At 41.5% G+C, this 17,091-nt stretch overlaps 2 protein-coding genes across 3 annotated transcripts; both read left to right on the forward strand.

The window, feature by feature from the left end:
• Positions 1–5,230: 5,230 nt before the first annotated feature.
• Positions 5,231–8,073, forward strand: LOC105562711 (protein misato). The gene is made up of 5 exons (XM_012013755.1): positions 5,231–5,534; positions 5,804–5,884; positions 6,253–6,693; positions 6,787–7,591; positions 7,666–8,073. The coding sequence occupies exons 1-5, from the start codon at positions 5,457–5,459 to the stop codon at positions 7,872–7,874; spliced, it is 1,614 nt and encodes a 537-aa protein (XP_011869145.1). The 5' UTR covers positions 5,231–5,456; the 3' UTR covers positions 7,875–8,073.
• A 42-nt stretch (positions 8,074–8,115) lies between these two features.
• LOC105562712 (calcium and integrin-binding family member 3-like) lies at positions 8,116–11,028 on the forward strand. 2 transcript variants are annotated; one of them, XM_012013756.1, is made up of 4 exons: positions 8,116–8,672; positions 8,742–8,862; positions 9,930–10,101; positions 10,576–11,028. In XM_012013756.1, exons 1-4 carry the CDS (start codon positions 8,587–8,589, stop codon positions 10,791–10,793), a joined length of 597 nt encoding a protein of 198 aa, XP_011869146.1. In that variant the 5' UTR covers positions 8,116–8,586; the 3' UTR covers positions 10,794–11,028. The 2 variants fall into 2 exon arrangements, with proteins under 2 accessions (XP_011869146.1, XP_011869147.1); XM_012013757.1 differs by having other exon boundaries at positions 8,754–8,862.
• The last annotated feature ends 6,063 nt before the right edge of the window (positions 11,029–17,091 follow it).

Below are 17,091 nucleotides of genomic sequence, written 5' to 3' on the forward strand. Positions count from 1 at the left end.
AAATATATGTATAACATTATATATATCTAAAAATTATCTCCTACACGTGGATTTATTTCAATAATATGCAAGTGATGAATATGATATATTGTGCTTAAGGTAAAGAAATTATTTCTTTGAAATTAAATAAGTCTAGTAAGGTCAAAATTAAACTAAATTCGTTTCATTTCAAACAAGCTTTTTCTGGGTGTAATATTCCTAATAATTATTTCAATACAATTTAATACATTTTATGATAAATATATTAACTGTAAAGTTTGTTGATTAAAAGTCATGACAATAATTATATTTATTAGTATTACATTATTATATATAATATATTTCACAATGTTATAATAATAATTTTTGTAACCCTACCTATCCGTATTCCGCTGTATAGTCCTAGACATTTTCCTACCTACCCGTGTTTCAACTTAATAGACTTAAGTCTCTTCTTAAAGTCGCGACGTGATTTTTAAAAGGTTTGATTTGAGGTTACAGTGCGCGCGCGCGCGATTGGAATTTAATAGGGTTCTTTTCAATCTCGCGTACACGCGAGGAAATATAAAAAAGAATCACCCACCCGAATTTTGACAAATAAAAGATATTAAATTATTTTGTACTATAGGAATCACTAATACCTTTCCACGTGAATTTGTGCACATATCAACACATTTACAAATTTTGCATAAACATACACGAAAAATGTACATGTGTTCCACATATGTTTAAATTCATATGACAAGTTATTAGTGATTCCTGGTGTACACTAGGAATCACTGATGCCTTTCCACATAAATTTGTGCACATGTCAATACATTTATATATTTTGCAAACATGGAAAATGTATACGTGTTTCACATATGTTTAAATTCATATGAGAAGGCATCAGTGATTACTATCACTTTACTTACATACTATATTCATTCTTATTATGTTGCAGTTAAAATTTTATCTATCTTCTTATCGAGTTATGTCCCTCTGTGTCTGCCTACCCGAATCCCTACCCTATGCATATTCTAATGTATAGTCCTATCCATTTTTCCTACCTACCCATATTTTAATTTTCTTTTTAATAGACCTAAAAGTCTTTTATTAAAACCGCGACGCGATTTATAAAAGGTCCGATTTGGGGTTATAATACGCGCGCGATTGCGATTTAATAAGAGTTTTTTCAATCTCGCACACATACGAGGACACATAAAAAGAATTAACCCACCCGAAATTTTGACACATGAAAGAAATAAAATTAGTATGTAAGTCACCTGACTTACATACTCTATCAGAGTGGCCAATATTGACCACTATTGGCTCGTTGTATTCAGTTTTCCCTCGTCGGGCCAGATTGGACTACCTTTTTGATGCTCCTGGCCATACAGTCTCGTCATTTTGACCAGATCAGGAAGGAAGAAAACTCCTTCCATTGTCGGTTTGTTATCGTAACCAACAAATATTACGTATGATTTGAATTACATGCGAGCGACGATCGTATCGAAAGATATACGACGAGAAGTTAATTAAGAAAAATTTTTTAATCGAAAAATACACGACGAGAAGTTAATTAAGAATTTTAATTCGAAAAAATTTACTGTATAAAACTAATTTAATATATTTCTACTCCCGTTATTTACTCGCGAGTATTGACTGTCTTTTTGTGACTCAATCTTTTACCTCAAAATTATAGTCTATACAAAAAACATTTCAATTCGCGTTATACTAATTTTAATTATATTCCGCGTTAATTTATCCGTATTTCTAATATGAACGAAATTAAAAAAGTACTAATATTTTGAAAATGTTTTTAAAATCCGATCGCGAAACGCGAACGCGAAAACCGATCGCGAATGTATGAAGATGCGTTTGCGTATGCATGTTATTCATGCAAGACGCATCTTGAAGGTGTACACCGAGATACATATACAGAATAAATGACGTGAGATTCATGCATGATTGATACTGATATTGTAATTGTTTTATATTACTTATCGTAATTGAAATATATTATACACTGACAAAAAGTTTTTAAACTGAATAAACAGATTTACTTGAAATTATTTTTTTACTGAAATAAATATTTATTTTATTTAAGTAAAAATAGCAAATGTCAAGTAAATCTGTGTATCACATTAAGTAAATTAATATAAATCATTACATTTTCTGCATTTAACTAAAGATTTCATGAGATAGAAAATACTACAGTATTTAATAAATGAAATCTAATTTTCTTCGCTGTAAAACTTGTATCTTAAATTTTGTTAATATAAAATTATCTACTGTTTGATATTTAATAAATACTTAAATTAAAGAAATGTACGTTTTAATTTAAGTTAATAAGCTATTAGGAGCCACCTAATGAATAATTTCTTAAATAAGTAATACTTTTTAGATTAAGATATTTTTTATCAGTGTACGTAATGAATAATCACCAATAACGTACAATAGTAATTTAAAGTTTTTCAGAGTTTTTGACAAAATATTTAGAATCTCACGTCAATTTTTTATTTTACATATCAATATGTTGAAAATGGATAGGTCGTCAGTGATTAGTTGCATGAATACGTCAATAAATCGTTCAGACTAAATATATCAAACAGAATAAGAAATGATATTGTGATCCATCCATTTTCAGATAACGAATCTACAGAATTGATCTACTGTTTCATCATCTACATTCTACAGTCTACGTTCTACCATCTACAAGGCGTAGATTCGTTACCTTGGTAAAAAAAAAACTTGTTACTCACCGGCCTGATGCGCAGCGGCGGAGTTATTTACGTTGTGTTGACCTGTAACACACAAACAGAGAATTCATATTAAAATAATGTTAGCAAGATTTCGCCCGAGATATGTACAATAATAGTAGAAATTTATTTATTTAGATCTACGTGGACCGTTTCTGTACGTTATTTACGCGAACCTTTTCCGTAAACAACATGTGACGAATGCTCGTGCGAATCGCTGCAACGGCCGAGTCGAAGAGACGGAAAGATAAAAGCAATTGGCGGGATCAAGTTAACGCAGGAATAATGCATAAATAATTGTACTCACGAGAGGGTTGCTCCGCCGTTGCCCGATGCCTCCAGGACCGCCACTTCCTCTCAGATTCCTCGCGGATTTTGTCCTGACACTCGGCACAACGCGGCACTCGCGACACTGCACTCCCGGCGTTAACCGACGCGATTTCCGTTACAACGAAGAACGAAAAAAAGATACACTCGAAACTGCGGCAACTCGGGAGATACGCGAGGCTCGACGCGTCTCGCAAACCGCACGCGAGCGTTCAACGGGGCGATCTCGCGTCAACATTTCACTCGCCGCGCGTTACGCGCGGAAAACTCGGGTGCTTCTAAACGAGAGTCGAGAGCTCTGCACACCAGCGGCACGACGCGATTTCCGTTACAACGAAAAAAAGATACACTCGCGCGCGGGCACACAAGCCGCCGCGATGGCGTCGCACGAAACGGCGGGAACTCGGGAGATGCGCGAGGCTCGACGCGTCTCGCAAACCGCACGCGAGCGTTCAACGGGGCGATCTCGCGCCAACATTTCACTCGCCGCGCGTTACGCGCGGAAAACTCGGGTGCTTCTAAACGAGAGTCGAGAGCTCTGTACACCCGCGGCGCGGCGCGGCGCGGCGCCGCGAGGAAGATCACGGCCGTTTTTCCCACGAGATTTACGCGTCTCGGTGGATCGCCGACGCGTGAGTATTGGAATAGTCTACGCCGCGATCGCTCAACTTAAGCGATATAACTCACCACCGTCGCGAAGAGCGTCGCGACGACCGTCGACAAAGGGGACCGGTCCGTTGCGCGTCCGCGGCACTTGGCGATGCTTCTCGAACAGGCCAACATGGCGCCGTTAACCGGCAGCCCCCCACCGCTACTGCGCGATACTATGCGAGTCGAGTCGGCGACGCGATCTCAATATCCACTGTAATATCACTCGCGCGGTGTATCTCAAACGAGCGCGTAAACTCACATGTCTTTTACCGATCAACAATCGACACACTCGCGGCTCTGCTGTATTCAAATTACACAGAAGGAAGAGCGAGCGCGAACGGTAGGCGGCGATCCGACGTATCCGCTTCCCACCAAGTGCACGCTCGTCGTGGCGTCGATTAACTTCGCAGGGAATAATCGCGCACATCACTCCGTATCGTACTTACCGGCGCGGCGGCCCGAACGATATTGCGGCGCACGGAAAGTTCCTTGACCTCGGAGCGTAGTAGCGGTCTCGGCGGCTCGAGACAAACAAGTGACGATCGCTGCGGCGCGCGGCGGCTCGAGAGCTGTGACGTCACTGCGGCGCGCGGCGGCTCGAGCTGCGACGTCACTGCCGGCGCGCGGCGGCCCGAGCTGTGACGTCACTGCGGCGCGCGGCGGCTCGAGCCAGAATGGAATTACGTACGCGATCCTGTCATTGACGTCTTCTTCGTTTCTTGTAGTGTGCACTTGGCGATACGGAAAGAGAATTACTTGAATAAAGGAGAGCCGCGAGTTCGTTGATTGTTTTTTCCAACAGACGTGTGAATTTAAGTGCGCGCTTATTTTAGAGCCCTTGATTAATTGGATACGTGTTTTCAAGATTCACGGGTACACGTTAATCCGTGCGCACGAATTTAAGATACCTTCCGTGTACCTGTGTATGTGACGTATCCGTGTGTGTGTGTGTGTGTGATACGTATGCAAATATTTATGAAAATTTGATGAACATAATTCCAGCGTTCCAAGTTTTATCCAGACTTTGTCACATATATAATTCTCTAAATCACGTTTACGTGTGTCACATACACGGATATTCGCGTACACGTTCGCGGATTCACGCAAGTACAGATCATTTTACCGGCTACGAAATATTTCAAGAGTATAAGAATTGACTGTAAACGAGCCTTAAGCCTCCGCTACAATGATTCTCGGTTCTGTCTACAATGCGAGTCGCAGAGTCGTAGTCGTAAGAATAATCGACTGTAATTGGTCAATTCAGTCAGGCACACAAGAATTGACCAATCATAGTCGACTATTCTTACGACTACGACTTGTATAATACGCAGGTTACGCTCCATGCTTTCACTTTATAATTGATCGAGGTTAGGTAACCTCGATTCTTTATAAAACGGCAGTTTTAATTTTTCTTTTTTTTGTGCCGAAAAGATTCACGATCGAACCCGAGATTTATCGCCAGACGGCGCTAAAATTGTATGTTCGTGAGAGGGAATTTCGGACTCCGTGGTTTGGACCCCCTGCTTTGGTTTCCCTTAGAGACAAGTTATCCATCTATACGAGTTTACAGTCAAAGCCACAGTCGAAGGAGCAAGAAATACGATAGTTTTGTATGCCATATATAATTATACACGAATAGAATAAATTAGAGGCATTTTTAACTTGCACGTTCCAAGAGTGGAGCAGACTGACAAAGAATCCTTTGACACTTGGTCGAGTGTCATATATCGTTCTGAAAAGAGCATAAATTTGACAAACATGTCAACACGAGAGATTTTGACCATTCAGTTGGGCCACTATTCCAATTTTATCGGCGCGCATTGGTGGAATCTACAGGTATCAATATTTACGTTGATAACTTTGGACGTGTTTCATGTGTCTAATGCCTCATCTACATTCTGTTCTTTACGTCTGAAAACATTCTATTTTGTAGTAGATAAATACGTAGAAAAATTTGTGCAAGTACACAAGTTGTCTATTATACATTGTACAGCCATATATTGTTTTTCAAGCGTTTTGATTTGTTCATATAAAACAGAATGTTTCTAGATGCAGAGAGCACATTGTAGATTAAGCTTATCATAAGATAATCTTGTTTGTTGTAGGAGTCTAACTTCACATACAATCCGAAAAATCCATCCGAGATAAATCATGATGTATTGTACAAAGAAGGTGAAAACATGCAAGTAAGTGTAACTGTGAGAATGAAGACTGTTGCAGCTGTCTAAGAGATTTGTTCGTATGGCAATTTTTTTCGAGACTGCAAGATGTCAGGATTATATTTAAATTAATGTATGATCAAAATTTATATCTCTTTTTACAGTGTTAGGATAAACTAACTTACTTGGAAACACTTAAATTTTTCTCAATTGTTTTCTATATCTGCTGCTTTCTTCTTTACATTACGAGATTTATTTGTGACGCTCTTTCATCGACATCAAAATTTGGACATTAAGGTTTAGACTGTGACAGCTGGCACAAGAAATATTCAAGTGTTTCGAAATAAGTAGGTTCGCTCGCCCTATACTTTTTATACTCAACTGTTGTGTTTCAGAAGCAAGTTACGTTCACCCCGAGATTGTTACTGGTAGATTTAAAAGGAACACTAGGTTACCTGAACGAGCAGGGATCTTTATATGACCCGGAGCCTTCAGATAATCAGCTGCTATGGGACGATACAAAGTTGGAGATTACTAGCGCCGAGTCTAGTCCTAAAACACCTTTCATTCAGGATTTGAACAAGCTGGATAAAAGTACAGATTCGAAAATCTACAATTTTGAAAGTGACGTAAAGTCATGGGTCGACTATCTTCTACCGCAATTCCACCCAAGAACAGTAACAGTTATCAAGCAGTATTCGCACAATTGTACGCAGCGGCCGTTCAATATATTCACGTATGGTCGCGATTTATGGGCTACGGAACAATTCTCCGACAATTTTGCAGACAGGATACGATCATACGTAGAGGAGTGTGATTTAATGCAAGGATTTCAGGTAGAAACTTTGTACATTATGTTACACCTAATCTCTTTATTACTTATTAAAATCACTATGTCATATTGCTAATGTGAAATAAAAAAACAAAAGGTACTCATGGATTCTACTGATGGCTTCGCTGGTCTTGGAGCGTCTTGCGTTGAGCATCTACGCGATGAGTACGGCAAGAGTATCTTGGCATTTCCATGCCTTGACTTTAACAATGCTGAGCCCAGTGCGTCGGATTTGGTTAAAGTTGTCAACACGGCTTTATGCTGGCAACATATCGGAGAGCATTCGTCGCTTTACAGTCCACTTTCCTGCGGACAAGTCGGCTGGCCATTCGCCGCCGATTCTCGTAAATTTGAAAACATAACGTACAGTCCGGAACTGAAATACCACAGCAGCGCGATATTAGCGACCGCGTTAGACACATTGAGCTTGAGATACAGAACAAAGAGTTATCAGGGCGCCAGCTTGTCCGATTTGTGTGCCGATCTGAACAAGTTGGGTCGCAAAGCCGCGGCGACTAGTCTAAGCCTGCCGTTTCCTATGAAGATGAAGATGGATTTAATAGACATACTGGATGAATTCGAAGGATCTCTATGGACAAGCCTGACGCCAAGCTGCAACATACCGATGAATAATAATATGCAAAGTATAGCGTTACGGGGAATTCCCGAAGACAGAATAAAGCGACCCATTGACGAAGCCAGCAAACAAAGATCCAAACCGGCATACAGATGCTCCAGCGTACACGAAATGATGACGCTTTATCTGGCGTGTACATGTCACGCGTCGGCTACGTACTTATCCAACATTGAAGCACCACTGAAAATTTCTGTACCGTATCCAAAGATCTTTAATAATAATGTAACCACGGATGGAAATATCGCCGGCTGGCCCGTAGAAACCAGTAAGTTGTTCTCATATTAGATGCGAAAGACAAATTAAATAATGACAAATAACAGCATTCGCTTTCTCTTTCAGATGTAAACTCTGTTGCGGTGATGGCTGGATTGCACAGTGGGGATAATGTCGCGCTAATGTACGAATCTTTACTTAAGCAAACCAAAAGGATAAGAAGTATCAAGAAACTCCATGCCTTTACGGATTCCGGACTCGAGGAAGACGAATTTACGGAATGTATTCATAATTTAACTGATTGTAAAGAAGCGTATAAGGATTATTATATCTAAAGAATGACTGGGCTGTGTAAACACATTGTTTATAATTTCAATCATTCTGATATTTATCGCAATTTGTGATTATATTTGCGATATCTTGTACAGTAAAAACTTTCGTAATAGACTTACAAAAACGCTTATAGGTGTAATCTATAGGATTAAGATTCAAATAACTGTACATTTATATAAATACAATTAATCTAATTAATTCTTTATAGTTTCAGTCTTACAATAAATTAATTCTTTATAGTTTCAGTCTTACAATTAATAAATAATTTGCATTTACCGACTGTATAATTTTTTCATAAATAGAAAATGTCTGATTATAGAGTATTACTATCAGAGAACTCGCATATTTAAATTAAAAGAATTATTGTCGTGCAATTAAGAACAAAGTATATAAGTAGGTCATTGTTGCTCGTAAATTTACGATTGAAACGTCCCTGATGGTGGGAGTGGCGAGACACACCCTGGTTATTAGATTGCGCGATTTCGTATCGAACATCAGGGATGTGGAAACTCAGTTCTCGCTGTTCGTCCGCAAACGAAACAGTCTTTTTTTTTAATACGGTTTAAACAGTTCTTCCATTTCTATTCAAATTAATTTTCTTGGTCTATTTTTTCTACGAAAAAATTAAGGAATTATCTTTTAAATGATAGTTAATATTATTCTAAAATCCAGCATTTATAGCAACATATAAAAGGAGGAATTAATAAAAGAACGATGGGAAATAAAGTGGCGACGTTCACCGAGGAACAACTTGAAGACTATCAGGATTGCACCTTTTTTACACGCAAAGAAATCTTGAGGTAGTAAATATCTCTGTATTGTTTTATTTTGTCCTCGTTTTATTTGAAACTTTTCCATTTTTTTTCTAGAATATTTAAAAGATTTCGAGAAACAGGAGATCCTGGAATGATACCTCATACCATGACGCCGCAAGAGGCATCGTCTCTTCGTTTGCCCCTGTCGTGTCTAGCTCGTATTCCCGAATTAAAGGTCTATTTACTAAAATAATTTTAAACGCAATAAAAATTTGATATAAGCTTTATATTATATGTGCGTGTGTGTGTATGTGTGTGTTGTAAATATTTTATTTACATACGTCTCTATTCTTCACAAAGATACGTCATATTTCCATATAATTATTCCAAGTGTATAATTTATCAGTTGTAATTATGTTCAATTAGTTGACTTTAAATTATGTATGTATGAATATTTTAAGCATTATATTTGTGTAACTTTAATTATTTTATATTTTATTATATAAAAAAATTAATCTGTAAGAATATTTTTACGCTGTTATTATAGTGTATACACACGGCAATTTTCCACCCAGACGTTAAATCACCCGCCTAAACGCGTAGCACTATTTGTCGGAACTATATGTATATCGTTAGAAAGGTGGGAATGTCTTCTATACGTCAAGCCAAGTTTGAACGCTGTGCCATGTAAGATGGCTGGAGTTATGACATTTCACATGACAGGCCAAAAAAAATTGTATCGGAAAATTATAATGGAGTCATCCATTCAAGAGAAAAGATTAACTTTACTGCAAACAACCACAACTTGACAAAATCTATAATAACTGTAGACGAGACATGCTGCTTCCAATAAGATCCCGAAACAAAGCGCCAAAGTGCCACCTGGAAGTCCAAAAAACATGTCACACACCATAAAAAATCAAAGCAATGCTGATCGCCTTCCGGTCGAAGACATGTACCACTCATTTGAGTCACTGTCAAAAGCGTATAGATGCGGAAGGGGAATACTTTGAATAACAAATAAAGAGTTTTAATAAATATTGAATGGTTTAGATTTTATGAGGAAAGTCTGGGTGGAAAATTGTCGGGGACTGTATATCTCACGTAAATCCTGCTCGGTGTAGATAAACATATTATACTAGAGATCGTAGACTTTTTTTAAACTTAAATTTTATCTTGACGAATATTAAATAACAATACTTAAACTGATCTTCGTGTGAGTGTGAACTAAAATAAATTAATATATAGGTATTTTTTCCATTTTCTCGAATTTTTACTAAGGAGGCATTTCTTTCTTTTTAGGAGAATCCATTTAGAGAACGGATCTCGGAAGTTTTTACGCAACGTCAGGACTCAGGACAATCAACGTCCCTCTCCGAAGGAATCTGTTTCGAGGAATTTCTCGAGATGTTGTCCGTGTTCTCTGAACAAGCACCGCGGGATTTGAAAGTCTTTTACGCCTTCAAAATTTACGGTACGGACCACCAGGTGAACCCAGACGAGCGGACAGACGGACGGGTGGACGGGCGGACGGACAACGGACGGACGGACGGACGGACGGGCGGGCGGGCGGGCGGACCGTGAGAGAGCCTGGAGGTCGACCTCGCTGTACCTATAGTTGTTCCATGGGATGAGGAGTACATACGGCGTCCAGACACGACATCCACGATGCACGAGAATATTTGCACGGAACAACCGATCGATTTTACCGCGGCGCAACGTCATAATTACACCCTCCGTGCCGAGCGGGGTGTTTTCCTTTCCCCGTGGATTACGCGTTTTTGTCTCCGTTGCTTCCGACTCTCATAAATATTTTATGATTAGGTGTAAGTGAAAGAGCGGAGAAGAATCATCGCGCGAGCTGACTCCGTTGAGCCTCGCAAGGATGATACCTCTCCGACGGTCGTTGTTGCGTCGCATCTATCAATTTGTAATCTTCCGCGAACAGATTTCGACGAGGACGGGGTGCTGGGTCTGGGCGATTTGGAGCGCACCTGTCGGCAGCTGACTCGAGGTGGGCTAAGTGCCGAAGAGGTGGCTACCGTGTGTCGAAAAGTTCTGGAGGAGAGCGACATAGACGGCGACGGGGCTCTGTCCTATCTCGAGTTTGAGCACGTTGTCGCCAGATCCTCCGATTTCATGGCGACATTCCACATAAGAATGTGAATTGCACATTCATCACAAGTTACGCACAATGATACGTATGTAATGTAACATTAAACGTATATACACGTTTAATTGCCAACAACCGAATCTTATTAATAAGGTAGGATTAATCCTCTAAATTATATTTGTCAACTTGATCAAGAGGTGTAGAAGAAAGTACAGAAGAGAGACCAAATAAATCCATATTTCCCTGTGGACTAATTATATAAGCGGAGAAGCCTCTATATCGCAGCTTCAAAGTTATACTCGATAAATGAAGTGTAAAAAAAGTCAAGTAAAAAGAGAAAAGTGGCGGGTGATTTGAAAATTACGCTGCGCAACGGAGGGTTAACAAATACCTGAGGAATTATGAGCTCGAAAATTATCTCTCTCTTCCGTTTCATTTCAGTTCGCGCCTCATGCGATGTAATTAATGCCCATTTGCTCATTTTTACTCTACTTTAATGAAGATTGCCGGCTCTTTAGCCGAGCCTTTCAATACGTCGAGTTTACGGCCATAGTCGTAGAGCAGAGGAGAGATGAAGAGTACGCACAAACGCGGAAAAGAAACAGTAACGCCGAAATAATAACGCATCGCGAGAATAAACGCGTCGGAGCCCATAACAGTTTCTTGACCCGCGACATCCCGCGCCACGTTTAATTTATCGCCGTGGCGCGAGGTAAATCGAGAATCGAGGTACTCTGCATAAATTCATCCGTGGATCCGCAAATGCGATCCCGGCGACGCGCCTATGGGCCGCATACGTGACAGAGTTAATATCCTCCATCATTAGTTGCCCGTTGATTGCGGACTCGTGGAAAAAGTATCCGCTTGCCCAAGCAGAGTTGATCCCGCAAGGTACTCTTGATGCGCGTCGACGATGCGCAAGCTTCGAGCGTACGTGTATACCTGAAAGGGCCATGGCCAATTATTTGTAACAACATAGAACAAGTGTCTCCGCCAATTATCTATCCTTGTCTGTTCGAAATCTGCACGCTCGCGCGATATTCGACAGGCAACATATACAGTACTGTGAACAATACTAGCATAATGGCCGCGTTTAGCAGAAAAGACTGTTTTGCAACTGTTGTAAAAATCCTGAATCTAATTGACGTATGCTCGTAATTATGGCAGACTCTAAGAGCATACTCCGATCAAATTTACCAATTTTACAACTGTTGCAAAGCAACTTTTTCTGCTGAACGCGGCCAATGTATGGAGTCGACGCATGCTGCTGAAACGGACAGACACGGACAGGGTTCGATTCTCGAACGAGTTCGAAAATTCTGCTCTCACAGAAAAATTAAGAGTCGACTGGTTAAAAGCCAATCAACTTGCAACTTTTCTGTAGAATAAATTCAAGGCTCGAGCCACCCATATATGTTGGGGCACAATGCAATCGGCAACGGCCCTTCCAGGTATACATGTTCTAAGCAAGCCGACAGATTCCAGTGACTTATTCGGCGGGATTGTCGCTTAAGGCCTCTTTCATCAACTTGGTTTAGAGTAACCAATTGTTAAAATTTACAGGTAGGCCAACAGATTCTCTAATGGATACATATTCAGCGATCCTTCCGCTCTATTGTCTGTTGACACCCTGCAAATTTTAATCGTCGGTTAACTTAACTATCTGATACGGGCTTTATGCCCATTTCTACCGATGCAGATTAGCTTTGGTCTCGGTTTAACGCACTTTTTATCTTTTTCTAGTCTCGGTAATTGGAAAAAGATAAAAACTTAGTTAAACAGGGAATAATTAGTAGAAATAGGCATTAGGGACACACGGAAGTTGGATAAAACAACGCAAATCCGTGCCGTGACAGCGACGAATTTCTCAATGGTTTCCTACCGACGTCTCATCCGCACAACGATAGACGAAATCGCAACCAGGGATCCTTCGCGAAATACCGCGGATGAGACTTTCACAGACTCACCGAGGTAATTATTAGCCCGATAGATGTTCGGCCGCGGCACCGATGTATCGGGCGTGTCAAAAGTCACGTTTTTCCACAACGCCGCCTAATCGATTTCCCTGATCCCTTCCTGGGGAGGAAACAACTATAGAATCTCGTTTTCCATCGACGTTCCTCCGGTCCTCGACCTTGAGAGAGAGAAAGAGAGAGAGAGAGCCATTGTTCCACTTGCAGTCCGTCTTCGACCACCTGCGGTTCCTGCGAAGGCGCGCGACCTTTGGGACACCCTGTATATCGCTTTGTACGCGCTGCAGATATACCTTCTCGCGCTCTCACACACAGGATTGCCCCTGTTGAACAATAATGAGCGATGGTGAGCAAGTAACCGGGCTATTCATTCTTGCCCCAGACAGGAGTCCCTCCCGGCGACGCGGGGGAGCGGGAAGGACAGGGGTAGACTCGCGCGAGTGCGATTTCACGACTGCGTTAATTTATACACGACGAGACGTAGGCGTCCACCGTCCTCCGCGAGATCGAGCCGCGAGCCGAGGTACGCCGTGTAACGCGTTGCGTTTCGAATCCCCATCATTTCCGTGCCCGGCAAACCGTCCGTCTCGGACGCGCGATTTACGTGACAGTGACCTGCCGATTTCCATAGGTCACACACCACGGAGCTGCTCCGAGTGGACGATCGCGCGTGGAATACCGCGCGATTCTCGCGCGCTCCGCTCGCGCTCGAATAATGGAATACCACGCGTGAGAAGCATGCCGATCCTCCTCGGTTAATTGCGATTAAGCTGTTAAATCGGTTTTTGCGCCGTGCCCCGCAAACGTGAGCTGTAAGTCCGTTCGAGAGGGACTCGTTCGTTTCGGGCAACAATGCGCGTAATACAATTAAGTCGCAAGTAGTCTGGTTACTCCTCCTTTACAAGGCGCTTCAATACAATTACTCTCGCGCGACGCGTCTCGAATAGGCACAAAATCTATCAAATCTATTCTCGTTTGTATAACAACTCAAAATTAATAATTGGTCCCTGCAGGAAAAGATTGCGGAGTGTCGATTCTATTCCTCGATACGTTTTCCTCACGCACGTAAGCAACGAGAAGAATTTTCGCAAAATCGCAAGTCGTTTCTTCAAGCCGCTTCGTTTCTCTCGGCCTTCTCGAGCGATGCGTGCGCGCGTCTCGCGCATTCGTCGCCCCTTCGGACTGCCCCTGTCGGACCCCGGCGGCCCCCCTCCCCTCCTTTTCTGCCGGCTGGCCGGCCGGGTCCTGGTCCGGTCGTCTTAAAAAGCGGTCGAAATCGGAGATACCGCCCTGTGGCCAGTATAGTCGGCCGCGCGGTAACTAACCAAGTCTGGGGACCAAGGCCATCCGGTCACTTCCCGGCCCCTACTTCGGGCCCCCGCCGTTCCACCGTCTCTCCTCGTCCTCCCGGCGGGTCGCGGAGTGGCCCTCGAGGCCCCGTGAAGGCTCCCTCCCGCCTGCCCCTCGACACAGGTCCACCGTCTCCGCTCTCCGTCGAGGAAACCCGGCTCTCTCGAGAGGCTTCCCCTTCGCGGGGCTCGCAGCCAACCGCCTTCCATGCCGTGATGTCCGTGCATTCTTGGACCTCCTCGACGCGGCTTGTCGCGACGGGTCCCTCCGCGCGGAGGGACTTCGCATAGCCTCCCTCCCCCCCCCCTCTTTCTCCCCTCGAGCGGAGGCGAGACGAGAAGTCGGAGAAGAGGAATGAGAAGGCAAAGATCGCGGGTGGACGGCGATGAGGAGAAGAAAGAAGAGGTGGAGGTGGTGGAGGAGGAGGAGGAGGAGGAGGAGGAGATGAAGACGAAGAAGAAGAAGTAGAAGAAATGAGCAGTGTCGGGCAGCGTAGGGTAAAAGGAGGGGGAGAGGGAATGTACCGGTGGTGAAGCCGGCGGTGGTGCGATGGTGGAGGCGGTTGAGGAGGGCAGATTCGAACTCAACTTTTATGGCGCCCCGGCGTGGGCGAGATCTCGCGTGCGCCCCGGCGTACGCGCGAGATCTCTCGAACTTTCTTCGATGCCTCGATCCGAACATCTAGGCGGTGACACTGTTCGGATGGAGATTTTTCGGTGGCGGTCGCGAAAAGATTCTCAAGCTACGTGGGCGGTTCGGTAGATACGCGTACTGAGTCAGTTGCTAGGCGATACTCTGAGAGCCGGAGGCAACTCTCGTGGGCCACGGCAATGTTAAATCTTGTCATCCCTGGGAAATGGTATATCCAACCGCTATATCGTATACATTATTTGTTTGGAAACCAATAATAATACCGAACAAATACAAAGTAGCAAGGGGAAACTTTCTCTGCATGGTTACCAGAATGTCACTAGACATTATAGAGAGAATACACTGATGAAAAATTTGTTTCAAACTAAGTAGATTTACTTAAACTTATTTTTTTACTGAAGTAAATATCTATTTTCTTTAAATAAAAATATCAAATCTCAAGTAAATCTATGTATTATATTATATTAAGTAAATTAACTTAAATCATTACAGTTTCTATATTGAAATAAAAATTTCATGAGATAATAGAATACTTTTATTAAATGAAGTAAATTGTTTTTGTTAAATGAGAAATCCACTTTTCTATGCTGTACAAATTACATCTTAGAAAACATTTTATTTTAGCTTTTATCTAATTTTTGTATATTACGGAATTGATGTTAATCTACGTTAGACTTTTGGTGAACACACAATAATTATTAATATAACCTTTTAGTAGCTCGTTCTATTAGCCTTTTAATTTAAGTTAACAAGCTATTAGAAGCCACCTAATGAATCATTTCCTTGAGTAAAGTAATATTTTTTTTTATTAAGATATTTTTTATCAGTGTAGAGAGGATACAGAATAGAGAGGAAAACGAAAAGAATCCCAACCCTTTGGTAGGCAGGTCGCGTAATCACAGAAGAAAAGAACAGTTGTCTTTAGAGTAATTTCTGATGCCAAGGGAACCTGATGTGGCACAAAACACCCCGAACATAAACTTAATCCCAAAGTAACTAGAAACATATTCCGAATTGTTGTGAAGGCTCCCGAAAAGAAAATTATAAAGGAAGGAAAGAATGCCAATGTGAGCCACAAAATGAACAGACCACGGTTCTCACAGTATAGTTCTTCAATTTCTATTCAATATAAACGTTTCGACCCTTTTTCGGGTCTTCTTCAGTAACTCGTAATCGAAAATATAAAGTTCGGCGCAACATCGAAATCAATCTTCTAATTTTGACAATCGGTAAATCTCTAAATGATGCCTGACATAAAGAGGACCGATTGACTCGACCAGAGATGAGTCCGTGACGACGCTGTTTAACTGACTGTGAAACAGTCAAAATTAGAAGATTGATTTCGATGTTGCACCGAACTTTATATTTTCGATTACGAGTTACTGAAGAAGACCCGAAAAAGGGTCGAAACGTTTATATTGAATAGAAATTGAAGAACTATACTGTGAGAACCGTGGTCTGTTCATTTTGTGGCTCACATTGGCATTCTCTCCTTCCTTTATAACTAGAAACAGATCGCTATGTCTCGTCACTCTTTAGAAAAGATATGGAAATTTTCTCTAATAACATTTTGCCCGAAACTTCCTATTATTATCAGACCGAGCTCATTTTGCAAATAGCTCAATCAGCCACTACACGGAAAGAATTTGCTTTTAGAATGTACCCTAAAAATCACGGTAGTCGGTGAACAACGTGGCTTTTCGAGAAATTTTACGAGAGATTTTTGAAATTTTACTATGTATTTTAGTAAACTTAATTGAACATAACTTATATTTTATTGTGGTAGATAGTAACATTTTTCATTGTAGTTTTCATTGTTGTATTAAGCAGAAAAACTTTCATAAAATTCTTCGAAATGTCATGCTGTTCCGCGACTATCTTATTTTCAGGATAAATTCTAAGAGAAAACTCTCTCCGCGTGTACAAGATGGTTTAAAACAATCAGATCAACATATCAATTCTATGAAGAACGTAACTCTTGTGTGTTTTCGCTGATACCGAGAGGTTTTATCCGCTGATGTGCCTGACAGGTAGCACATACTCGTGTATATTAGTCCGAAGTCAGCAATGCATAAAATCATGATGCCATCTTTTTCAAATTTGGACAATTTAACTTGCGTGTAGGAGAAGCCTCGTAAAATATATTGTACACCCATCTAGCCGTCTATAACTAGAATAAGTTGTACGGTGATTCCACGACCTTGAGAGGCGTCCTGTGTAGTCATCGCGGGGACTACCGTTTTGTGGTAATATTATTCAGAGATAATATTAAATGCTCGGAAATAATGGCTCTCTCTCTCTCTCGCGCGCTCGCGCGAACCAAGCGTGAGATACGGTCAGGTCTCTCGATGGTATCTGCTAATTACGTTAACTGTAT

Source organism: Vollenhovia emeryi, unplaced genomic scaffold (genome assembly GCF_000949405.1).
Source record: "Vollenhovia emeryi isolate VEMERY1.0 unplaced genomic scaffold, V.emery_V1.0 DF939184.1, whole genome shotgun sequence".
Taxonomy (NCBI): Eukaryota; Metazoa; Arthropoda; class Insecta; order Hymenoptera; family Formicidae; genus Vollenhovia; species Vollenhovia emeryi.